General features: G+C 44.5%; 1 protein-coding gene across 1 annotated transcript in view; it reads right to left on the bottom strand.

Annotated features, from left to right (window-relative positions):
• Window positions 1–15048, bottom strand: part of QRFPR (pyroglutamylated RFamide peptide receptor) — an 86016-nt gene extending 70968 nt beyond the window's left edge. The window contains exon 1 of the mRNA XM_075578273.1: window positions 14145–15048. Within this exon, the coding sequence (XP_075434388.1) occupies window positions 14145–14484 (340 nt within the window). The 5' untranslated portion in view covers window positions 14485–15048. The remainder of the gene's footprint in view (window positions 1–14144) is intronic.
• Between the last annotated feature and the right edge of the window lie 9618 nt (window positions 15049–24666).

The following is a 24666-nucleotide window of genomic DNA, read 5'->3' as shown; positions in this document are numbered from 1 at the left end:
CACTAACACCGATCACGTTTAACCAAGAGTTCCCCCCATCACACCACTCAAATGTTTTTAAAAAATGAGAAGCAAAAGGGCTATCCACCATAGGGAAAATGTTAAAGGGAAATAGGATTAAGTCATTTATTGAAATAACAGAGGAATATGGGGTCCCAAACTCACAGATATTTCAGTATATGCAACTCAAACACTATGTTCTATCTATACAACCAAAGGATAATTGGATCAGACCCCTAACCACATTTGAGAGCTTGTATCAGCGAGGCGAATACCATAAAGGGAAGATCGCTCAATTTTATCAAGTTCTAATACGCCAGTTTAACGTCCAAACAAGCAAAAATGTCTCAGAATGGGAAAGGGATCTAGGTAAATCTTTAGATGACGAGGATTGGGAGGAAATTTACGACAGAATAGCCAGAGCTTCCAGATGCTCAGCAGTTAGAGAAACAAACCTGAAAATTCTCCATAGGTGGTACTACACGCCTGCACGCCTCCACTCTTTTTTTCCACTAACTAACCTCCCCAATGTGCTGGCGTAACTGCCGACAACTAGGCACGTTCAAACATGTCTGGTGGGCATGCCCCAAGATTATCCTTTACTGGGGAAGATTTAGAAGATTAATAAAAGGGCTTGTAGATCTGAGTTGGGATATGGAAACTGTGCTTTTACTAAAACCTATAGAAGGTCTTGAAAGGAAAGTAGATTATTTAATAACGCAAATTCTCTCGGCAGCAAAAGCAATGATCGCAAAATATTGGAAGCAGAACACCCCAAGAATGGTGGGGGTGCCTGAACTCGGCACGAACAGAAAAGACCGCTCCCTTTGATGACGAATATGATCAGCAGGAGACAGAGCGGGAGCAGTGGATCACCGAATATTTCCATCAGCTATTACAGTTGCAAGAAAAGCCGGGTGGATCCAGTGACGCTGCTAAAATTTCAAATAAAGGAGACCCCAGTATTCCTGATGGGACGGAGTCATCCAAAACAAAAAAGCGGAAAAAGAAAAAGAAAAGCGGTTCTTCATTTACCGTGGAAGGAACAGACACATCCGCAGATCCCATGGAGGAAAAGGGGGACCGAGTTGCCCTGCAGCCTAGAGAAAATGGAGAATTCGTCCCGCGGTTAACCGAATATCCTGAGGGCCCAAGGCAGAAGTCGTGTACCCCAAAGAAGTGTCTGTCCGGTGCCAACAGTGAGGAACCCTCAACCAACCATCCCAGGGAAGTGGAGCCAAAACCAGTGAGTGATGATTCCTTGACCAACCCTGAAGATGCCCTGAAAAATGCCAGGCATGATTGTGATATGCTCCGTGAACAATTGAAACAAAAGGAAGATGGTTACACAGAGCTACAGAAAAATAACGTGAAGCTACAGGAATATGTGCTCGCAATGTACTCTTTAGCCAGGACAGAATTGGACGATCTCAAGACTGAGCTAGATATTGCAAATGCTACTATTTCCACCATGAATGAAAAGCAGAGCCAATCTGATAAAATGGTGGCTACGCTAAAGCGGAAGTATGAGGAGGCACTGAAGCAGATGACAGTCTTCCAGCAAGAGGTTCACACTCTTCGCATAGAGCTGAATGCCTCACAACAGGAGGTCAACAGTGTCCGGATATAGGTGGACGTATCTCAGAAAGAGGTTCAGACACTCCGCAGAGCACTGGATGCCTCACATCATGAGACCAACAGCTGCCGCACAGACCTGGAAGTTTCCAGAAAGGAACTACACAGTCTCACTGAGGAGCTGGACATTGCTAAAGAAACTATTGCCAATCTTTATATAACATTAAAAATACAGAAGCAATTTTTTCCTTTGTCTTGAGCTTATATTCTACACACTGAACATAATCTAATTGGTAAATAGGTGTAAGTCTCCTGTAGATAGATAATACCATAAATATAAATATAGTGATATTTAGTATATCTATGAGAATGATGTTTCATCAAGAACTAAAGCATGTTAAATGGTTTTATATGTGTAAAAAATGTTAATCCTATATAGAACAGTTGTGTATAGATTAGTCACCATAGCGCTGATATAATTGTCAGCATTGATTGTTTAACAAGACCAGAGAGGGTATATAAGCACAACAATTAACCCTAACACTCACACACTCCTGACGAAGCCATTGACAGCTTGCTAAGCTGGGCGAAACGCGTAGAGTGGCTTTTTGGTCTAGTGAGGGATCCGTAGCTGTACCTTCCACTGAGCAGTGACGTCACATGCACCGGAAGAGAAGCTGAGCTGAGAGTCCCAGGCTGCAGACGACTGACATCCAGAGCCAGAGAGGAGGCGGTGAGATCGGCGGAGCACCCCCTAGAATCACTGTGATTGTGATAAATGCGTTTTTAATTTTGGCACATTGTAAGTGCAAATTTTATATGCTTATACATTTTTTATAAAGTTTATTAGAAGACAGATCGCGCTATGTAGCTTTGTTTCTTCCCTTATGTATATCGTGGTCACTCTGAGGAAATAAGCCTGGAGGGAATCCCACAGCACACAGCCACAACCTGGGGTGGCAGCCCTCTCTGCCAACTGCTTACTTACCACTTAAATCTTGTGAGTAGAAAGACCGGCAGAGCCAAGATATTGACATTTTAATTCATCATAGTCTCAACGTCTGCACTTAAATCTGCACTGTTTTTTTGTTTCTTATTTCCCTATAAATTGCTCCTCCTGGACTGTTTGAAATACATCTTTCTACTTGGAACCCGGGAACAGGTTCTACCAGAGGGTTTGAGCAGGGATTTATTATTTGAGCACATATTGTTATATAAATATTGCACTATTAACTTGCACGTAATCACTATTATATTTAAGTTGTTAGCGCCTTATATTCACTTATTCACACGTAAATGGAAGGAGGACTGCAAAGAGGATCTGAATAGTACAGAGACTGAAAAAGGAGAACATTTAAGATTACAAAGAAAAAACGTAAAACTCAAAGAAGAAAATTTTAATTTGACAAACGACGTCAAGGAAAAAAATGAAAAGCTGCACGAGCTTAAAGAAATAAATAGACTTTTGGAAGGTGAGAAGTTTGAAAGGCTACCCTGAGCATCACCAAAGCAACGCTAAAAGCCAAGCTTAGAACCCAGGTGACGCGGCACAAAAGGGAGCACAAGAAGGTCCAGAAACTGAAACAAGTAACTGTGGCCCAAGCAAAGAAGTTCATAGTGCTTCCCAATGCAATAAAAATGTGGAAGCAAGCTCAGAGAAAGCAAAGCATGCAGATAAATTCCCTGAGAAGAGACTTGCAAGATGCACTCAAAAAACAGGGATCTCTCGCGGATGAGATTACAGTCCTACAAGGACAAGTATTGACCCTGACTAAGCGTCAGTATCCACAGCCTCAAAAACCCATGAAGACAAGGGTACAGTGAGAGCTGGGAATACCGCTCATCTGAAAGACAAGGTTGCAAAATTTGAACCACCTAAACAAGCACTAGCAAAACCTTCAGCCACCCAGCAGGCAACAAAAGAAGGTACACGTGCTGAATTAAAACCAGAAGAATCCTTAGCTGATGAAGCTGAAAAGATGGGACATTCTCTGGAAGTGGGTGTGGAATTGCAACTTAATCTCAAAGAGGCTGAACTAGCAACCCCATTGAGTAGGAAAAGGGCAGAGAGACAGCTTCAAGAGCGGAAAACTCAAAGGGCTGTTTTTAAACGCTCTGCAACTGCTGCCATACAGTATGCCTACAATAAGACGAGCACCCGACGCGAGGGAAATCTCATGACCGCGCACGTAGAAAAAAGACTATACTTGGAAAAAGTCCTCCTCGAGCGACTAAGGGGTGCTGATCTCAAGCACCTTCAGAAGGAGACACGAATAAACTGGAGAAAGGGCTCCAATCCCAGCAGGACTGAGGGTTCTCTTCCTCTATCCACGCTCATTCAAGTCACAGAGATATCTAAAATGAGAGTGGAAGGATGGGCTTTGGCCGTGGCAAGCCCGAGCTTCCCACAAACAGAGGCGGTATGTAACAGGGGAGTAATCCCTGTTCAAGTAATGTGCCTTTAATCTAGCAGTGTGGTGGTTAACTGCTGGCAGTCAATTAATAAACACCACCTGCCTGATTTAGATTGCTTACAAAAGCCTGTCTGTTGAGACAGGAAGTGACTCCTTAGCTCACGTGTGAGCTGAACTTTGGAGACAGAGCAGAGGTTCTTGAGTCTCCCAAGAGAGACTGACCAAGCGAACACAGATCTCTGGAGCTGACCTGTCTTGAGTTCTGCCAGAAGACACAGCATAGCTGATTTCAAGACACAGGGAAAACTTCTTAACCTGAATGCTGACACACCCTGAGGGAAGGGAGCTGAACCAGGAACCGAGAAGATTTTCCCTCCAAGAAACAGATAAGACTTTCATTCTTAAGAGACTTATTATATCTGCTTATTTCATGCTATATGTTTTGGGGCTGCGAGACATGCTTAACTAAGGGAGTTGTGACTTGCATAGAATTTCACTGGAACCACTCCCAAGTGAATAGAAGCTTTGTTTCCCCCTTGTCTGGATGGTTTCCTAATGTTAAGGAAAAGGCACAATAAAGCCTTGTTATAATTTCACCTTATAAAGTCTCCAATTGTGTACCTCTGTGAACGTCCGTCTACAGTATGCAACACATTGGTTACTTTGTTTAGGCACACAGTGTCAGTACACAGATACAATGTTCAAAACAGAATCATTACAACTACCAGCGAGTCCGGTCTAACCTTTCAAACTGATACAAACACACAGTAACACACACATAATATACTATTAACCAAGACATATAATGCATATGTTGTGAGTCCATTCCAACAATGAATGAACCTTCAAGAATGCAAAAAAGGTACAAGCCCCTATATCTATATCCTAACCTAAACAATCATATAATAATAAAAAAGAAATACAATGAAAAACTAATAATAAACAAATTATATATATACACAAAAAAACAACAGATTTAGAAAAATATTCCTAGGATAAAATAAACTCCCATGTGGGAGTAAAAAGAGAAAAATATATATGTATCGTTTGCAGAGACACTAATTGGAAAAGTGGAGATGTCAGGGGTGACTTATAAGTGACTCATTATGTATTAAACCATGTAATTTTTCCATATTGTTTTTCATAATCATAATTAAAGGAATTGTACCATTATAAATGAAATTTAAGGCATACATCATTATACTTATAAAGATCGTAGTGAGCAACAATAATAGACCTAGGGGTCAAATTAATTTGGAAGGCAAAAGCATGTACACAATTTTAACAAAGGTGTACAATGTACATTATAGGTTTGTTTTATAGAATAGTGAAATCCACACATAATATAGACCCCTGAGCGAACAAAAAACAGGTATATAAATTAGACATATTTTACAAATGAATTCCACTCTATGATCTTATAAATTTATAGGAAATGGGCCAATTCCCAATCCACGTTAATACCGTGTGGATGGAGACTGTCCATGCAAAAAATCCAGGACATTTCACGTTTATTTAAGGTGTTCAATCTGTCCCCCCCCCCCCTTGCTGCTACTGGTATATGCTCCAGTCCTGAAAAGGAGAAACCCTTAATCCCTCCCATGGGGCAAATAGAGAAGTGTCTCGATACTGGATGCAATGTATCCATTTTTTAATTAAACGAACATGTTCTTGGATCCTCTGTTTTAGGGGCCTGATGGTACGCCCAATATATACTTTATTGCATCCACATCTTAGTATGTAAATTACGTAACTTGTGTTACAGTTGATAAATGTTGTATGGTCTTATGTGTCTTAGGTTTAGAACATTCTATATTCTTTATTGTCTTAGCAAAGCGACAGATATTGCAATGGCCACATGGAAAAAAACCTTTAGGTATATTCATTATACCCATAGTATGTTGGGAAGAAAACAAACTGGGTGACACATAAGATGCCAAAGATTTTGCTTTACGAGAAACAAATTTAGGTCCTTTATCCGTAATTACTTTCAAGTCTACATCTAATTTCAATGTGTCCCAGTGTTTAGAAATGATTGACCGTATAGCATTAGATTGTCCGCTCTGCTGAGTGATAAAGAGGGGTAATGGTTTTGTACCCTTTCTACCCCACTGTCCTTTTTTAGAGACATTCATGGATAGGAGATCTTTTCTTCCATAGATTTCACCAAACATAATGTATCTCTGAGATCGTTTTCCCTGTACCCCCTATCTTGGAATCTGGTGATAAGTTTCTGGGCCTGTATGTCAAAGCTTTCTTCTGTAGAGCATAACCATTTTAGACGTAACAATTGGCCCTTAGGGATTCCTCTCTTAAGGGGCCCTGCATGATTGCTGCTGGCCATCAGCTATGTATTCCTGGAGTTGGGTTTTCTATAGACGTCAGTCTGTATATTCCCTTCCACATCTATACATAAAGTGAGATCCAAATAACAAATATGGTGAATGCTGTGCTCATATGTGAAATATAAATTATATTCATTTGTATTAAGAGTTTGAATAAAATGGTCCAATGTTTGTGCATCACCCTCCCATATAAAGATAAGATCATCAATATATCGTCGATAAAATAGAATGTGTTGCCTGTGTAAATTACGATCACCGTAAATAAAAAGTGACTCCCGTGTATATATCATTTGTTTATTATTAGTTTTGCATTGTATTTCTTTTTTATTATTATATGATTGTTTAGGTTAGGATATAGATATAGGGGCTTGTACCTTTTTTGCATACTTGAAGGTTCATTCATTGTTGGAATGGACTCACAACATATGCATTATATGTCTTGGTTAATAGTATATTATGTGTGTGTTACTGTGTGTTTGTATCAGTTTGAAAGGTTAGACCGGACTCACTGGTAGTTGTAATGATTCTGTTTTGAACATTGTATCTGTGTACTGACACTGTGTGCCTAAACAAAGTAACCAATGTGTTGCATACCATATGTGTTTACTTAAGTTTATGTATGTACGAACAAGGGGCACACAAAGGAGGGTACACGTGATGTCTTAAGTCTTTTTTTATATATTGGTTTCCTGCTCATTGTGCGTGGATGCATGGCGACTCACCCCCATTCACCATCATTTATTCATCAGCTGTTAAGACAGCCGAGATTGAGGGGAGGAGCCATGTACCGGTGCACGGGAGGAGGGGCTATATATAGCGAGGTCTGGTTACCTTAGATCACTCTTCGATAAAGTCCCCCAGGGACGAAACGCGTCAGAGGATTCTCCTCATGTGGTTTTAACTTTTGCGTGTATGCCGGAATAAAGTTATTTTTACAGCACCTTGCCTCCAGCCTATTCTAACAGCAGTGCTCGTTCTATTACCTCACCATAATATATAAAAACAGTAACCAACACAACACTTAAATAATACAACCATTAGGCGACACATAAATTAAAACCAGTAGCCAACAAAATACATCATTAAATATAAACGCTAACAAATCTGTAAAAAAATAAAAATAAACAAGCCATCACAATTCAAAACAATTTAATCTAAACAATAAACAGAAATAGAGAATATAACAGTCAATAGAAGAAATGCATGTGGCCAAAAATGCATTGGCTACCACTGTATTAATCTGTACCCTAAACAGGCACAGATTAAAACATTAGCAGTCATTAGACAAAAAAAAAAAATCCAATAAAAAAACCTGTAAAAATAAAAGTACATACATTCAAAATGTATCTTACCTTTAGAAGCGTTAGCCCTCCGAATCCTGGGGAATCAGCAAGCTCTCATGCCGTGACGTCATGAAACTCAATCCAACGCCATCCACCATGAAGATCCAGATCAGGTAACCAAATTCTTCTTTCTTTAATTTCTCTCATCTTCTTTCTTCATCTGTGATGATTTCTTTATTTTCTTTATCTTCTGTCTTTATTGTCTTTCTTTATCTTCTGTCTTTATCTTCTGTCTTCATCTGTTAATTCAATAAGCCCATATTAAATCCACAATGTTGACCCGTCGGCTTCTTGAGCTCAAATGAGACGGCACGGCCTTAAATATGGCCTGTGACGACACATTTTGGCGGCAAATGGTTCCCATGCCATATAATTAGCTGTGAAAACCATGTGTCTTTTTTTTTTATGTGACGTCATGTAAAGGGACTGAAGCCAGCCAATCAGAATGGCTGTGCTTCATTTCCGTTTAACATGATGTCACAAAATCCAAAATGGCTGCCGTCCCATGGTACTTCAGACAATCAGATTATGAGAACTATATCCCCAATCTGATTGGCTGACGTGACGGCAGCCATTTGATATTTGATATTGCTGATATCGGCAGCTTCTCGCCACCTTCTTGCCAACTTTTTCTGTCAGGACGATTTGGAGAGGAAATCTCAATTCTAGAGCTGCGATCAGCCTCGATAAGCTGATCGGGGCTACTAGAATTGAGCAAGTTTGAGAAACTGGCGATAAGTGGCTTATCGCCGCGCGTTTGTCGATTATTTTTCTCGGCAAAAAAACCCAACAAAAATCGCCGGCTTATCGGGGTTTTCTGAATCGCTGTATGCTTTTTTGGTGGTAAGCTGGTGATAAGTGGCTTATCGCTGCTTCGTGCATGAGGCCCTTAGTCTGTTGCAGATATGCTGCTTATCTTTAAATATAAATTACTATCTGGCGTGGATTATCTTCAAATTCTGTAACTTTGTGAGAACTGCAGTCAAGAATAGAGTACGTGAAAATACACTGGCTACTTTTTTATGATTTGAAGAAATTTTATTTATTGAGTCTAAGACATTAATGGCTATGAGGCATGCTATAGGGAATTATTAATCCTTTCTAGTGTTTGCAAAATTCTAGTGTTCTCAAAGATCTACTGTATAAAACAGTGCTGCATAAACTCCATATATTATTGACATGTAGGTATTACCTACAGTATGAATTGACTTATATTTGCATTTATTATGACATTATTTACTATTTAATTTGGCAATGGTATTCTGATTATTGTTTTGTATGAACTATTTGCAGAATGTACTTATTGATATATTAAATGTACATAATGTTGTGAAGGTGATTGGGTAACCAGGATCTCAATAAAGGTAATAAGCCCGTCTGGTTACCTCTGATCCATATTTATGGTTTTAGAGTGTCAGCTCTTTAAACTGTTTATTGTATCTGCAATGTACGTAATTATGCGACAATAACAAATGTTCTGTGTTTTACCTTTCCAGGTGTCTTCCAGCAAGCAGAGATTGCTGGGCTATGAGTTTCAAGGACGAGAGGGGGTGGTTACGGAGAAAGTCTTGTCAGAATGTGTTTAGGTAGCAGGATCCAGAGTTGCTGGATATCCCAAAAATGTGCCCGGGTATCAGGTCGAGTTCTCGGATACATTGAGAGACATTACTCCAGCAAAATCTTTCCTTGAAAACGCTTGTGTGACTCACCGAGGAGCCTAACTCAGCGAGTGGCTTCTCACAGACAAGTGGCAGAGGTGCCAGGTTGGCGCATGCCCTTGTCAGATTCTGAATCCGAGCTTGCCCGGCTTAGATAAACTGGCAGCGCTCTGATAGTCTGGTAGGATTTTTCCCACGCTCGGATTGGCTGGAGTATTTCATGAATGAACTCTTAAATACTATAAGAATCCCTCAGCCAATCCGATCGAGAAATTCTAAACGCCAAGACAGCAGCAGCAAATTCAAAATCAGCAAAAGATGCTCTGGGAGAAATAGCAGTGAGCAGGCTTCAGAAATTTCAAGGCGAGAAATGTTCTAAGTCCCACTTTTCGAGGGCCAAGTTCTGAGAATAGAACGTAGCAGTCTGGGCAGGGATTGCAAGCCGAAAAGAGTACCAGGATGTTTGGTACTGCTGCGGCCAAGTTTATTCGAGCATTTGCCCGTTCTTGGCCGCAGCAGTAGCCTGGCGCGCGCCCGAGGGTGACGGGCGCGCGCCGAAGCAGCGGAAGAGCGCCCTCCGATCGGGGCGCTCTCCCTACCGCTGCCGGGTCCGCCGGGTCCCCCGGAACCCCCTGCCGCCGTCCCCCACATCGCGGGACACCAGGGCTCCCTCGGGGAGCCCTGGACGCGCGTGCAGGGGGCGCAGGCTCCCGAAGACGTGTGACCGCGCGTCTATGACGCGCGGCACGCCGAGGGGCGGCCACTAGCAAGCCGGGAAATCTCCCGGCTTGCGGATCTGGCCGCACTGCAATTAAGTGTGTCGGCAGTGTACTATCTCCTGGTCAAGGGATTTCTTCGTCTCCGGAGCAGATACAGCGGTGGTGTCAGGAACTTCATGCTGATTTGAGTTCCAGGACATTTCAGGACAAGTCCCGGTCAACGTAAAGGCTTTATTTTATGTGCCATTTCACTAGGAAAGTCCTGTTTTGGAGCCCAGAACACCAGTAAGTGTATGTTCTTGTGTATTTTGAAATCCACTATGTGTATGTCTGTTTAAATTGAATAAATTACAATGTGTTTTACTAGCTTGATTTGCTCAGTGAATGATCCCGGTAAAAAGGTGTAAATACCTCGTCTCCCGTGACAAATGTACTTACTGGTATATTAAATCTACAGAATGTTTTTATTGATATTAAATGCTTCACAGAAATGCAACCACGTGTTTTGCATTCTATCTGTATTTATATTTGTGCAATAAAAATGTAATCTTGCAACAAGAGGGACAATTTAAAAAAAATGCATATGTTACTGAATATTACGGTACTTATATCTTTACGTTCCTATTCTGCTTTTGATGTGTGTGTCACTTTAAGATTATGAGGTTGATGTATCAAATTATTTAGTTTGCCAAACTAGGATATGTTAAAAACAGATATTATGCAACAGATTTAACAACGGAAAGTGTTCCACTGAAAGCAGTTGGTTTTTATTTGATAGATCTGGAGCAGACTATACAGTATGTGCAGGTTTCCTTTGTTTTGCAGTGAGGAGACTATTATACATCACCATGTGGTAACCCAATATTAAACAATGTCACTGAAGAACAGTTTCACAAGAATGCAGCAATTCTGTATTGCACAACAACAAGAACAGACAGCAATATAGTCACTTGCTAAAGTTTCCCTGTTCTGATTTCATTTTTTAGACTCTAAATGCTGATGCTCATTTCGGACCCAAACAATTTATGCTAACTGATTCCAAGATATGCTTCCCCCGAGTGTGCACCAGGGGTTCTTAATCAGGGGTGATTCCCAACCCCAGGAGGTGTTGGAGGGAGTTCAGAGGGTGATTACGAAGGTGTTGGTATTGGTTGAAGATTTAATTTTTTGAATAATAAAAATAATCTAAACTCAAGACATCAAACATTCGTTTCCATTCTTTATTTGTAACATTTTGTTACTTTTATTCTGTTAAAATAACACGTAGCTGATACATCATGTGAAAGCTTCTTTATCTCCCGCCACATAAATATGTGGTCAATAGCGATCCACCCATTATTTGCCGTCTCTGTTTGTTACACGTACTTACTAAAAAGAGCGGGCCCTACACAAAATGTTGCAGTCGAGATACTGGCACGGTTGAACTCTATCATTCATATTAAATCAAAATATTGAAATGGTACATCATACTGTATATAAAATTATTAGTATGGGTGATTTGGGATCTTGTTGGTCCCTTAGTGTTGATTAAAGCTGCAGTTCAGGCAAAATCCTGCATGTGTGTTTTTTTTAATAAATCAGTTCTGTAGTAAGAAAAAATACTTTTAGCATTTCCTGTTTTAAAAAAACAACTTTGAAAGACCAATTTTCTTGTATTCTATTTTAACAAGCATGCTTGTTCCTATAGCAACAATTTACATTCCCCATATTTAAAGATGTCCCCAAACTTTGCCGATCAATAGATGGAGAACAAATTGGCCGGCAGCTATGCAGTTTTTTTTAAGAAAGTAGAGATTGCCCAGATGAAACTATTGAAGTTAAAAAAAAAACTAAAAAAAAAAAAAAACGGGAGCCTGAACTGCAGTTTTAAGGTGTAAAAGGTTACGAACCCCTGGCTTACAGGAGTTTGTCAGTGTCCATGAAGAAATTGCTTCAGAATCTGTCCTTACTTGGCCGGATGTGCTTGCAACACATTGCTATACAATGCACTGCTCACATGTCTAGTGTTATATTTAGTAATAAAGAAAATTGTTCATCAATGACATTCGGTACTCCAAAACTACATTATATAGCTGCGACCCCATACTTCTCTATCATTTTTCATTGTGTGTCTTTAGTTCGTTTGGCAACATGTCATGCACTGCAAGTTGGCTTCTGTGAATTAATTTGTCATTAATCACTGACTAATTTAGAAGACAGGGAATAGAAATGTCAGGAAATGTGTGTTACGTGGTCTAATTCAAAGAATATGCATTATTTCGTGCAATTTACAGAAGAAGAAATGGATCAGATCCACATTTGAAAAACATTAAGTTGAGTAGCTAAATGGGGAAGACACTTAAAATGTAAAATTCCTGAATACCATGAGTGACATGCTGTATGGCCAAAAGGTAATTGCAATCAGTAGAGAAAGTCTAGCAGTAACCTAGAACACTGGCTTTATAACCTGAAAGCTTGCACTCTTTATATCCACAAGTTACCAATTAAAGGTATCACTTCTACCATCCTCTATTCACATTATCTAAATCAACCTGAGTTAGAAAGAGGATACTGAAAGATAATTGCTTTCTACCAACATGTTAAGAGCTGATCTACTTTTCCTTTACCTAATGACTTCTAATCCCTTGAAACCCTAACAGACAAGTGACAACACCTTGATTTGGAAGATCACTCCTTGGTTAAGGTAACCAGACGTACCGTTTTAACCAGGATAATACTGTTTGTATCGTTCCTGCGCCGGTGTCCCAAAAGGCCAATTAAAACTTCTAATTTGTATCAGTTTGGAAAACTGCAGATCCAAATATCCCAGTAATACAGTTGTTATCATGCAGATGCGCATGCGCGAGTGACATGGCTAGTACATGCATGAGTGCTCGCTACCTGTGCATGCATGTGTTTTTCTTGGTGGGGGGGAGGTGTGTGCATGTTTCTAGGGGCCATGCCGCCCTTAGGCTGAGTCTCCAGTGGCGAGAGCTGCATGTGCGTCAGAGCGCATGGTGGCTCATGTACATGTAAAAGCTGCGATCTATGGGTAGCGATGGGATGCGCGTGAGTTGTGGCCATGATAGGGAGGTCACGGCCATGACAGTCTACACTATCTGCACAACCATTGGTTGCTAGTCAACCATGTGACTGCGTCGCTGCAGGGAAAGACAAAATCCTTGTCTTCCCTTCCAGTGGTCGCGTCATCGCGCTTTGAGCGCCCACGCACACACAGTGAGTGGGGCCTCCCCATAGAGGGCTGTGCTCTGGTGTGTGGTGCGCACACCGCAGCGCATGCAGCAGCAGCAGCCACCAGTTACTCCGTTGTAGGCTCCGGGGCGGCCCTCCACCCTAGCATAGTGATGTAATGGCGGCATGTGATTTTGTGTTGTCATGGCAACATGGCATCATGTGATGTTGCAGCATCATTTGACGCCAGGTCACCATGATGACACAATGCTACAAGAAAAAGCCGCTCTGGAAAAGGAAAGACTCTCCAACACAAACACATTTTCTCCCCACAAAATTGCCATCCCTTAAAACATTGCCTGCACTAAATGGGAAATTCGCCACTGCGTCAGGGGAGGAAGTGTGTCTGTGATTTGTTGGGTGGGGGAGGTGTGTGTGTGATTCTTGGGGAGAAGGTATGGGGTGGAGGGGATTGAGTGTGTATAAAGGAGGGGATGTGAGAGAATGTGGGGTGGGAATGTGAGAGGGAGGAAAGTTGGGGCAGAGTTATATAGAGGGGGAAGAGAGAAGGGTGGAGTGGGTGATTGAGCTAGAGAGAGGTGCTTGAGTGAGAGATGATTAATTAATAATTTATGATAAATACATTTTTTTATTTTGTCCCGGTTTGTAAAAAAATTGGTCACCTTATCCTTGGTTATAACTGTGTATTATAAGGTGCAGATGTGACCTCTGGCCACCACACGAAATAATCATGGTCAACCTGGGAAGTGTATCTGTGATGAGTTGGCATTTGAAGAAGGATCTGTCTAGAGATCTCATTAGAAAGACCGATGTAGTGCAACGTTTTCCTTTCCAGTGAGTGAAACTCACTCTTTTTACCTTCGCCTGACCTGTTGCATTTAAGTCAAAAGAAACTCACCTCCCAGCCAGTTGGATGAGATATTCTGCAGCATGGTGAAGGGGATGCAGAAGAAAGCAATGAGCAGATCGCTGAGGGCCAGGGAGCAGATGAAGATGTTGGTGACCGTCCTCATTGCCTTGCTCCGGGTCACGACATAAAGGACCAAGGAGTTCCCGAAAAGTGCCAGCAAGAAGATGAGCACACAGATGGTCACAAAAGCAATCTTAGTGCGGACAGGCAACTCGGGGATGTACACAAGTGGCTGCAGCTGGTAAAGCTCAATAAACTGTTCCCTGGTCACATTATTCTCCTGCAGGAGCCTGGCAAACTGCTCAGGGGTGATATTCAGGGACGGCATCGGGCACTGAGCTCAGGAGCTAAGCAAGCTGACCCACTGTGTACAACGGGACGAAGAGTGCTCTTCAGAGAGAAAAGCAAAGCACAGACACTAACTGGCCTCTTCCTTTAAGTAAACAGATGGGGATCGCACTAAGAATGTAAGACACCCTCTTCGTTCCTGTGGGTAACAATCATATTAACCTCCTTCTTGCAATGTTAGTAATCCATGTATCGCATCCCAAGTCACGTTCAGAAGATACAGTAACCGAAAAAATAAAATAGTCCTGTGCACACGCTCTCATTATAAAAAAAAAAAAACACAATGCAAGTATTGAAAAAAAGTGCAACCTACAGACGCCAAAAGTGGCACAGACTGTATTCTGTAAATGTCAATAAGTGGAAGGATCTCACATGAGAGCTTCTTCCGTACTGCTTAACGCCCAATGACCACCCTTACAGCGAAGTAACTAAAGGTAGCAGCACCCTTATATCATAAATACATGAAGTAAAGACGCCACAGTCCATGCTGAGCGGGGTGATGATGTTGCCACTTCAGTGTAAAACGAGGTATGTCAGCTCTGCTCCTTTGATGCTCGTTCATTGCGAGGCACAGGCAGCTTTAAGTATGAGATTGGTCCGGGCAGAGGGGCGGGCGGTGGATGGGGGCGCTGATGGACAGGGCAACGTCACCTAGCTTAGTATCCATTCATAGACCATGCGGGGAGCCCAGCCTGCCAGGGCAGACAGGCTCTGCTGGGCTGGGCTGGCTCTCTGTGCCCTACTGCGAGTTCATCATCACGCGGGCATCACTCCTGGCTGCACCTCTCTGCAGCACCTTCTATGTATTCATTACTCTGCGCCTCTCTGCAGCACCTTCTATGTATTCATTACTCTGCGCCTCTCTGCAGCACCTTCTATGTATTCATTACTCTGCGCCTCTCTGCAGCACCTTCTATGTGTTCATGACTCTGCGCCTCTCTGCAGCACCTTCTATGTGTTCATTACTCTGCGCCTCTCTGCAGCACCTTCTATGTATTCATTACTCTGCGCCTCTCTGCAGCACCTTCTATGTATTCATTACTCTGCGCCTCTCTGCAGCACCTTCTATGTATTCATTACTCTGCGCCTCTCTGCAGCACCTTCTATGTATTCATTACTCTGCGCCTCTCTGCAGCACCTTCTATGTATTCATTACTCTGCACCTCTCTGCAGCACCTTCTATGTATTCATTACTCTGCACCTCTCTGCAGCACCTTCTATGTATTCATTACTCTGCGCCTCTCTGCAGCACCTTCTATGTATTCATTACTCTGCGCCTCTCTGCAGCACCTTCTATGTATTCATTACTCTGCGCCTCTCTGCAGCACCTTCTATGTATTCATTACTCTGCGCCTCTCTGCAGCACCTTCTATGTATTCATTACTCTGCGCCTCTCTGCAGCACCTTCTATGTATACATTACTCTGCGCCTCTCTGCAGCACCTTCTATGTGTTCATTACTCTGCGCCTCTCTGCAGCACCTTCTATGTGTTCATGACTCTGCGCCTCTCTGCAGCACCTTCTATGTGTTCATTACTCTGCGCCTCTCTGCAGCACCTTCTATGTGTTCATTACTCTGCGCCTCTCTGCAGCACCTTCTATGTGTTCATTACTCTGCGCCTCTCTGCAGCACCTTCTATGTATTCATTACTCTGCGCCTCTCTGCAGCACCTTCTATGTATTCATTACTCTGCGCCTCTCTGCAGCACCTTCTATGTGTTCATTACTCTGCGCCTCTCTGCAGCACCTTCTATGTATTCATTACTCTGCGCCGCTCTGCAGCACCTTCTATGTATTCATTACTCTGCGCCTCTCTGCAGCACCTTCTATGTATTCATTACTCTGCGCCTCTCTGCAGCACCTTCTATGTATTCATTACTCTGCGCTTCTCTGCAGCACCTTCTATGTATTCATTACTCTGCGCCTCTCTGCAGCACCTTCTATGTATTCATTACTCTGCGCCTCTCTGCAGCACCTTGTATGTATTCATTACTCTGCGCCTCTCTGCAGCACCTTCTATGTATTCATTACGCTGCGCCTCTCTGCAGCACCTTCTATGTATTCATTACTCTGCGCCTCTCTGCAGCACCTTCTATGTGTTCATGACTCTGCGCCTCTCTGCAGCACCTTCTATGTGTTCATTACTCTGCGCCTCTCTGCAGCACCTTCTATGTGTTCATTACTCAGCGCCTCTCTGCAGCACCTTCTATGTGTTCATTACTCTGCGCCTCTCTGCAGCACCTTCTATGTATTCATTACTCTGCGCCTCTCTGCAGCACCTTCTATGTGTTCATTACTCTGCGCCTCTCTGCAGCACCTTGTATGTATTCATTACTCTGCGCCTCTCTGCAGCACCTTCTATGTATTCATTACTCTGCGCCTGTCTGCAGCACCTTGTATGTATTCATTACTCTGCGCCTCTCTGCAGCACCTTCTATGTATTCATTACTCTGCGCCTCTCTGCAGCACCTTCTATGTATTCATTACTCTGCGCCTCTCTGCAGCACCTTCTATGTATTCATTACTCTGCGCCTCTCTGCAGCACCTTCTATGTATTCATTACTCTGCGCCTCCCTGCAGCACCTTCTATGTGTTCATTACTCTGCGAACACAATGGGCACCCCAGGCATTTTAGGAAGGTATAGTGCCAGACACATGGGGGCTGAAAATAGTGATGAGGGGGATGCTGCCTTCCCCCGCCCCCCTGGATTTATTGTTCTTACATTAGGAGAGTGGTTTTCAACCTTTTTTGTTTGGGGAGCCCCAGAATTCGATTTGGAAATTCTGGGGAACCCCAACCCTCGCCCCCCCCCCTGCTCGCTCAGTCTCCCCCCCTTCCCGTCGCCCCTGTGTCTCTCCCCCTTCACTCTCTGCCTTATGCTTCCTACCCCCCTCACACTACACATTGCTGCAATGTGGTGGCCTGTGTATGCCTGTGAGCGCACGGCGCTACACTGGCGACACACTTTATTCGAGCTCGGCTAGTCCCACGAATTCGGGTATACCCGGGTGTATTGAGGTTTGTGACTGTTTTCTGCCCGAGTGCATTGGGTTATTTTCCAGGCAGGGATTGAAGCATTTTATTCCCGCTGGCTGCAATACTGCACAGTATATATATATATACTGCATTACAATTCATGAATTTATGCCATCTGGTAGACACGCGAAGCATTGCAGCCTATTAAATCCTAATCATTATCATTTAACAGATCAGCCGCCCGTCAGCCAGGCATGAACCCAGGCTGGGAAGGCAAACGCAACGGGGCTTGTCAGAGGTGAGGAGCGGCGCATTCCAGGTATCTGCCAGGTACATACTGGGTATTTGCTCGAATAAAGTGTGTCGGTGCAGTAAGCTGCTTGCAGAGGGAAGCAAATTTGTTTATGCCGCTCGCTGGCGTGTCACGTGAGCGGTTCGCCCAATGAGGGCGAACCAGCTCTATGACGTCCATGGCGTCCATGGCCGCGCCCCCCGACATGCCCACACACGCGCAACTAGTTGGCCAGGAAAAGCACGGCCAAGAAGAGCGCATGATGTCACGGTGGGACAGCGCGCTCTCTCCCTGCCTGGCAGCAGCCGGCTGCGGCCACGCTGCTGCTGAGCTCACTCATGCTTATGAGTGGTGACGTCACCAATTTTCCAAGCATGAGCGATGGCTGTCCTGCATAAAATTTTAGAGCAGGAGTGGGGGGGCGTGGCAAATAAGGGAGGGGGCGTGTCATTGGTTGGATCGGGGCTGTATCCCTCATTTTATCTCACACCCCTTCCCTCCACTCTCTCTCCCTCCCCTTTCCCTCTCTCTACCCCGTTTCCCCCCTTCTTTCCTTTCTCTCCTTCCCTCCTGTCTCCTCCCATTCCACCTCTCTCTGCTTCCGCCCCCTTCCACCTCTCTCCTAGTAAAGCAATAACTTGGAGATCCCTTTCGGGGAAAACAAGGGTATGACCCCTTTTAGTGCCATAGAGTGACTTCGGTGTATTGCATAACCCAAATACTGACATTAACCATGCAAATCCCCTGGCATGGAAGGGGTTAAGGGGTGCACTCTCAAGCAACACAGCAGAACTGGGACCTGCTTTGTGTCTCCTGTGTTTACAGTGTGTGTGTGCACCTGTGACAGCACTTCCCTCCCCCCTTCCACCTCTCTCCGCTCACCATATCCTGCCTCTCACTCCCCATTGGTCAGAGCACGGTCATGTGATCCTGCCCTTTGTTCGAAAGTCAAACTCCCTTGTCTCCCCAAGCACGGGAGAGCGTGCCTGCCCGCGTGCCACGTAAGCGTCAGGATTTACATTCAAAGAGGTAAGCACGCCAAGCGCAAAGCACGTTCAGCGCCAACGAGACACACACACACACACCCACACACTCTCCCACTTACATACACACTCCCACACACACTTCCACTTCCACTCACCCCTCAGCCCCCCCTGTGTTAGCACGCATCTCCGTGCGCGATCCTCTCTCCCTCTTGTTAGTCGCGCCGACCGCAGCAGGCAGGAAGAGGAAGCATAGAAGTGTGACCGGGGGCGGCTGCTGGGGTACACCTACATGGGGTGCCGCAGCGCGGCATGGGAGAGTTGTCCGGCTCTTCCCTCTCTCCCCCCCCCCCATATGAAGGCCACGGACCCCTGAGAGGTGCTCGCGCAAACCCGGTTGAAAACCACTGCATTAGGGTAATGTATGTATGTTACTGGTCTTGTATGTACAGCAACAGCACACACACTCCCTCCCAAGCAAATTGTTCCTGGACAGACAGCATGATTTACTCCACCAAATCCGCTAGGCTGGATTGCATGGGGATTTCCCACTTGTTCAGGAGGAACAGCTGTGTAGGCCAAGGCTACTGTAGTTACACCAATCTGTAGCTGCAAAGCATACTTAAGACATCACAAACCAGATTGTAAAATGGAAATAAAAACACTAGCGATCTAAGGCCTGGGGGTTAAGTTATAATAAATTCATATGCAGAAAGCTGGTCGATTTTCCTTAACTTAACTTATATTTTGACATACTGGCTAAATGTTTTATAGCGGAAATCTGAGATTCATAAATTGCCAATGTATTACTTCATTTACCGTACTGTGTTTTTCTCTCTACCCATTTATTGAGATGGTTAAAGAAACAGTTTTCTCTTTTACTGTAAGGTGGCACTCATTTATTTATTTCATATAAAGTACCCAAACAGATAGGTGGGTGTTGAATTGTCCCTGATGTCACTTTGCAAAAATTTGAGCTGTGTTTGTCCCAATATCTCTGTCAGTAAGTGGTTATTGGTCAAAGAAAACTTGAGAGCCCTGTGCATTTATTTCAGTTTTGAACCCCAAGATGTAAACACATGCGGGCCTCTGCATCAAGGCAAAGGGGAGCAATTCTGGGGCACAAATGAGTGTTTTATGGGGCCGATTCACTAAGCAGTGTGCTTTTGCGCTCGATTGGGAAATTTTTAATCTATCGATAAAAAATGAAGCCAGACGCGGGATTCACTAAGCAGTGAAGTGCATTTGGGTAGATGTGGCGGTGAAGGGGTTAACCAGGCCAATAATAAAGGTCTTATACCCGGCTGGTTACCCCTAAACCTTGTTGGGGATGAAGGGATTCATTGTTGGTCACCACAATGGCATGTTTCCCCTATACATCCCCTGTAATGTCCCTGTTTTGCAGCTCAGAAACTAGCTGCAGTCCTACGAATGTATGTTGAATGTGCAAACTGTATTCACAACACAAGGGGGAGCTTCTAGCGCTGTGCCAAGTGTTAATTGAATAAGTTCGTCTGTGGCAAGCGGCTCCATTGAAGCTCTGTATCACTTCCTAAACCGCAAAACCCACCGGGGAAGTCTTAACCACAAACTCAAGTGGATAAGTGATTTGAGGTCTAGTTGAAGTGGCAGAATGCAACAATGTATCCTGTGGTCTCATTAACCAATTAAGGTCAAGTGGTGGAGTGCTTCTGCGGTTGCCGATTCCGGCAAGCAGTGATACATTGTATGCCATAGCTCAAACCACAAACCACATCACAGAGCCTGGAAGAAGGGGTCCCACGTGAGACTGTTCTCGTGGAGTTTTACAGGCGGAGGCTGTGCAGGACCCTTCGTGTCTCCCGGCTATTTGGTATGTTAACTGATTGGGTCCGGGCCCCTTCTTTTTGACTGTATAGTACAGATGCGTTACTGTCCTGTTCCCCTCCTAGCCCTTACATTGTTTTTAGCTTATATTGGTGTGTTTTATTGTTTCACCTTGGTATATGTTCTGGGGTTATAAATAAATAAATGAGGTTGTGTCCCTTAGTACGCCTGTCTGCCTATTCTTTTTCTGTCTGTGAGCTCCCTTCCAGGAGCTCACGTTTGTAGGGGGTGTGGAGTCCCTCAGTTAGACAGCAGCAAGAAGGACCTAATTACAGACAGAACCAGCGCGGAGTGACTTTTCTGCACATCACAGAGCCTATTCAATTAAGTAGCTAACTTTTGTTAGGAATGAGCTAGCACTCTAATTTTTGGAATACAGATAGTTGAGAATGTAACATTCACATACATGTTGTTTTTATATCACCCACATATACAGAAAGTACATATAAAAGGCAGGAACCCTTTCCTGCCAGCCCGGCACTGAATCCATTAACATGTCAAAATGTTAAGGATGAATGAGCTGAGGAATTTTTCATCTCCATACTTCAATGGGCACCCTGCTGAGTTGGGGCCCCAGTGTCTAGAGAAGTCCGGAGTTGAAAAGCCTCAGAGACCCTAGGTCCAGGGTGGGCAACCCTGTCGCCATTCGCCACTTGTGGCGAATTGGCAGTCAAACTGTGGCGAATTGAGTAACTTAGTTTTTTCCCAAGCGCGAGTCCCCTCTCCTCTGGCAAGCGCGAGCACTCCCCCGGCATGCACGATCACTCCCCCGGCATGTTGAGCACGCCGCAGTTTGTGAATGAAGCAGGGGCCGAGCAGTCAGAGGACACCTGTGGTAGAGCATGTAGTGAGCGCGCGCGCCTAAGCACTCCATGTACCCCCAACCCGGAAGTGTTCCTTGTCTGCACTGATATACTTGATCCTCCACTGCGGCGCCACGCTCCTCTGATTCCTGACTCCTCTCTGGCTGCCCTCCTCCTGCTTCACTAATAGCTGGTTGCCCTGCTTCAAGTTTACAGCAAAGGTGTGCATTTTAAACTGTTCTGTAACAGTGCACTGATTTGTATTTTTGCATTTAGGTGTATTAATTCTCTTTCTAATGAATGAACATATAACCTGCTTGACTCACCGTTGCTGTGTGTGTGTGTGTGTGTGTGTGTGTGTGTGTGTGTGTGTGTGTGTGTGTGTGTGTGTGTGTGTGTGTGTGACTGGCTGGGTGTGTGTGTGTGTGTGACTGGCTGGCTGGCTGGGTGTGTGTGTGTGTGACTGGCTGGGTGTGTGTGTGTGTGTGTGTGTGGCTGGCTGGGAGTGTGTGTCTGGCTGGGTGTGTGTGTGTGTGTGTGGCTGGGTGTGTGTGTGGCTGGCTGTGTGTGTGTGACTGGCTGTGTGTGTGTGACTGGCTGTGTGTGTGTGACTGTCTGTGTGTGTGACTGGCTGGGTGTGTGGCTGGGTGTGTGTGTGTGTCTGGCTGTGTGTGTGTCTGGCTGTGTGTGTGGCTGGGTGTGTGTATGTGTCTGGCTGTGTGTGTGTGGCTGGCTGTGTGTGTGACTAGCTGAGTGTGTGTGACTAGCTGTGTGTGTGTGTGACTGGCTGTGTGTGTGTGTGACTGGCTGGGTGTGTGACTGGCTAGGTGTGTGGCTTGGTGTGGCTGGCTGTGTGTGTGTGGCTGCGTGCGGGCAGCTGGCAATGGCTGCTTGTATCTTTGTTTTGTACCCAGTCACATCCTGGCTGTGCCCCATATCATGGATTTTGGAGGGAATGAGATGAGGGGTGGTGAAATGAGATGATGGGGGGGACGGGGATGACTGAGAATATATAAATAACATACCACCCCACCGACTGTGTGTGTGTGTCTGGCTGTGTGTGTGGCTGTGTGTGTTTTCATCATTTGCATCTGACGCAGTTGTAACGGAGCAGTCAAAGTGTTCATGTTTTCAATAAACTTGTTCAAACAATGTGTGTTTTAAATTTTCGCATGCGCAACATAATACCTCAATTCTTACATGGTGTGGCTATTTTGACTTCTAATTCGCCACACCTGTGGCTAAATTGAAAAATAGGCTGCCCACCCCTGCCCTATGTGTTAGGGCGGCCGGATTATTGCAAAGTACCAGATATTGGTGCGAAGTATGGGCTATCAACCCTGGGTAGCAAAACCCCAGACTTAATGTCGCCAGGTAACGGGTTGGGCCCGTTATGCTAAGCAGCTTAGTTGTCAAGTTAGCACATGCTCTTAGCAAACCGGGAAGCAACTTCTGCTCTGTTTGTGAGCTACTAGCAAGTCTGGGATAGGTGTGAAAAGTTGTTCCCACGGGAGGATTGGCTGGGTATGTTAGAGATAGGACCTTAACCCTATAAAAATGCCTGCAGCCCAGTCCTAGTTAGATTCATCTAAGATCCGTCCAAGTTACAGCATCAGTGGTTCCAGAGTGTGAGGGGTTAACTACATTGTACCAAAGATTCGCACTCCTCTTCCAGGATTCGTTTGAGCTAAGGATTCCCAAACTATTATTTGTGGAAACAGAGGACATGGACGGTGATGAGGATGAGGACGGCCTTCATCGTGGCAGCCTGGCAGGGGCTAGTTCAAGTTTTATTTATTTTATTTCTGCAGCTTAATGTTTTATTTGTAATGGACAAATGCTCTATTATCCATATCCGGATTATAGTAATTTTGACCATTATTGTACTGTATGTGTTAGGAGGTTGGGGTGAGGGGGGGTATTTATTACAAGTATTGGCAGTTATATTTTTTTGGCCACACGATTGGTACTTCAGGCCCAGTGGGGACACCCGGACTCCCGCAGGGATCACCTGGGGAAACCCGCCAGCCTGTTGTATTAATTGTGTGGTGAAAAAAACGTAAACAATCATTTTTTCCTGGCTCCATTTTTTTGCGCCAGCCTTTAGCTGGTGCAAAAATCTGGCGTGTTTTTTAAGTGTAGCCATGCTGTAAAATGGACTACAGTCATCTCTCCTGCCGGCAGTAAAGCCTGGTAAGTTATGGGAATGCCAGCAGTAATTATGGAGGTTTGCCCTCATACCCTGGTGAGGTGCCCTATGTTTGGATGGGAGTGGCCACATACTCTGAATCCATAATTAGTGATGTCAGAGTTGTGCCTGCCCCCAGAGGATACATAAGGCACAGCACTGCTCAAAAGTTAGAGTTGGTTGTAGTTGTTGGAGGAAGGAGCAAGTCTGAGTACAGACTTGGGAGGCGGCTCACTAGACTTTGACCAGGGACCTGGCACAGGGAATATCTCCCTGAGGGGAGATAGGGAATCCACCAGATTGGGAAGACATACCTTTCAAAGGGCAGTGCAGTGAGCATGAGCGGCTGAGCACAACCGCTGTGAGGGGCAGCTGGCCCACCTCACTTCAATAAAGATGATCTTGTTCAATCATACCCTTGTGTGTAAGTGTGGAGTGATTACACAGAGGAGTGCACCACAGAGGAGTTCCTCACCAGGACCATCCACATGCGGACGCTGGGATCCTGATGAGGTGGAGGCGCTGCACTGGATATAGGTAGGACTCAAGTACACTACCTCAGCTGCCTGTCTGGGTTGACAATTCCCATACACCATCATGCGGGAGACTCAGGAGTCCTGTTGCCAACAGGTGCACCACCAGACACAACCATGTAATGGGGACTGGTTAGACCACAGGGGCCAATGTGAGATTGGGTGGGTCAGGCCAGGTCAGAATATCCGCTACATAAGTATGATTCATGTATCACTGCTTAGTGGCAAAAAACGGCGCATTTGCCTTTGTTTTCCCTTTTTTTTGGGGGGCTGAAAAATGCCTTTTACTGCTGATAAAGCTCTGTTATCACTGCTTAGTGAATCGCGCAGCAGGCAGTATCGTTCTTAAAAGCCATTTATCGTACTTAAAAGCAGTTATGACTGCTTAGTGAATCGCCCCCTATGTATTAAGCAAAACAATCCTGCATTCCAGCCCCCATGCATTCGTTGCCGTTATTTTGCCCCAGAATTTAACCATTTTTGCCTTGCTACATATACAGATGCAGCGGCGTTATTCAAAT

Source organism: Ascaphus truei, chromosome 1, assembly GCF_040206685.1.
Source record: "Ascaphus truei isolate aAscTru1 chromosome 1, aAscTru1.hap1, whole genome shotgun sequence".
Classification (NCBI taxonomy): domain Eukaryota; kingdom Metazoa; phylum Chordata; class Amphibia; order Anura; family Ascaphidae; genus Ascaphus; species Ascaphus truei.
The sequence above is the reverse complement of the archived record's forward strand: the minus strand, read 5'-3'. Positions and strand labels throughout refer to the sequence as shown.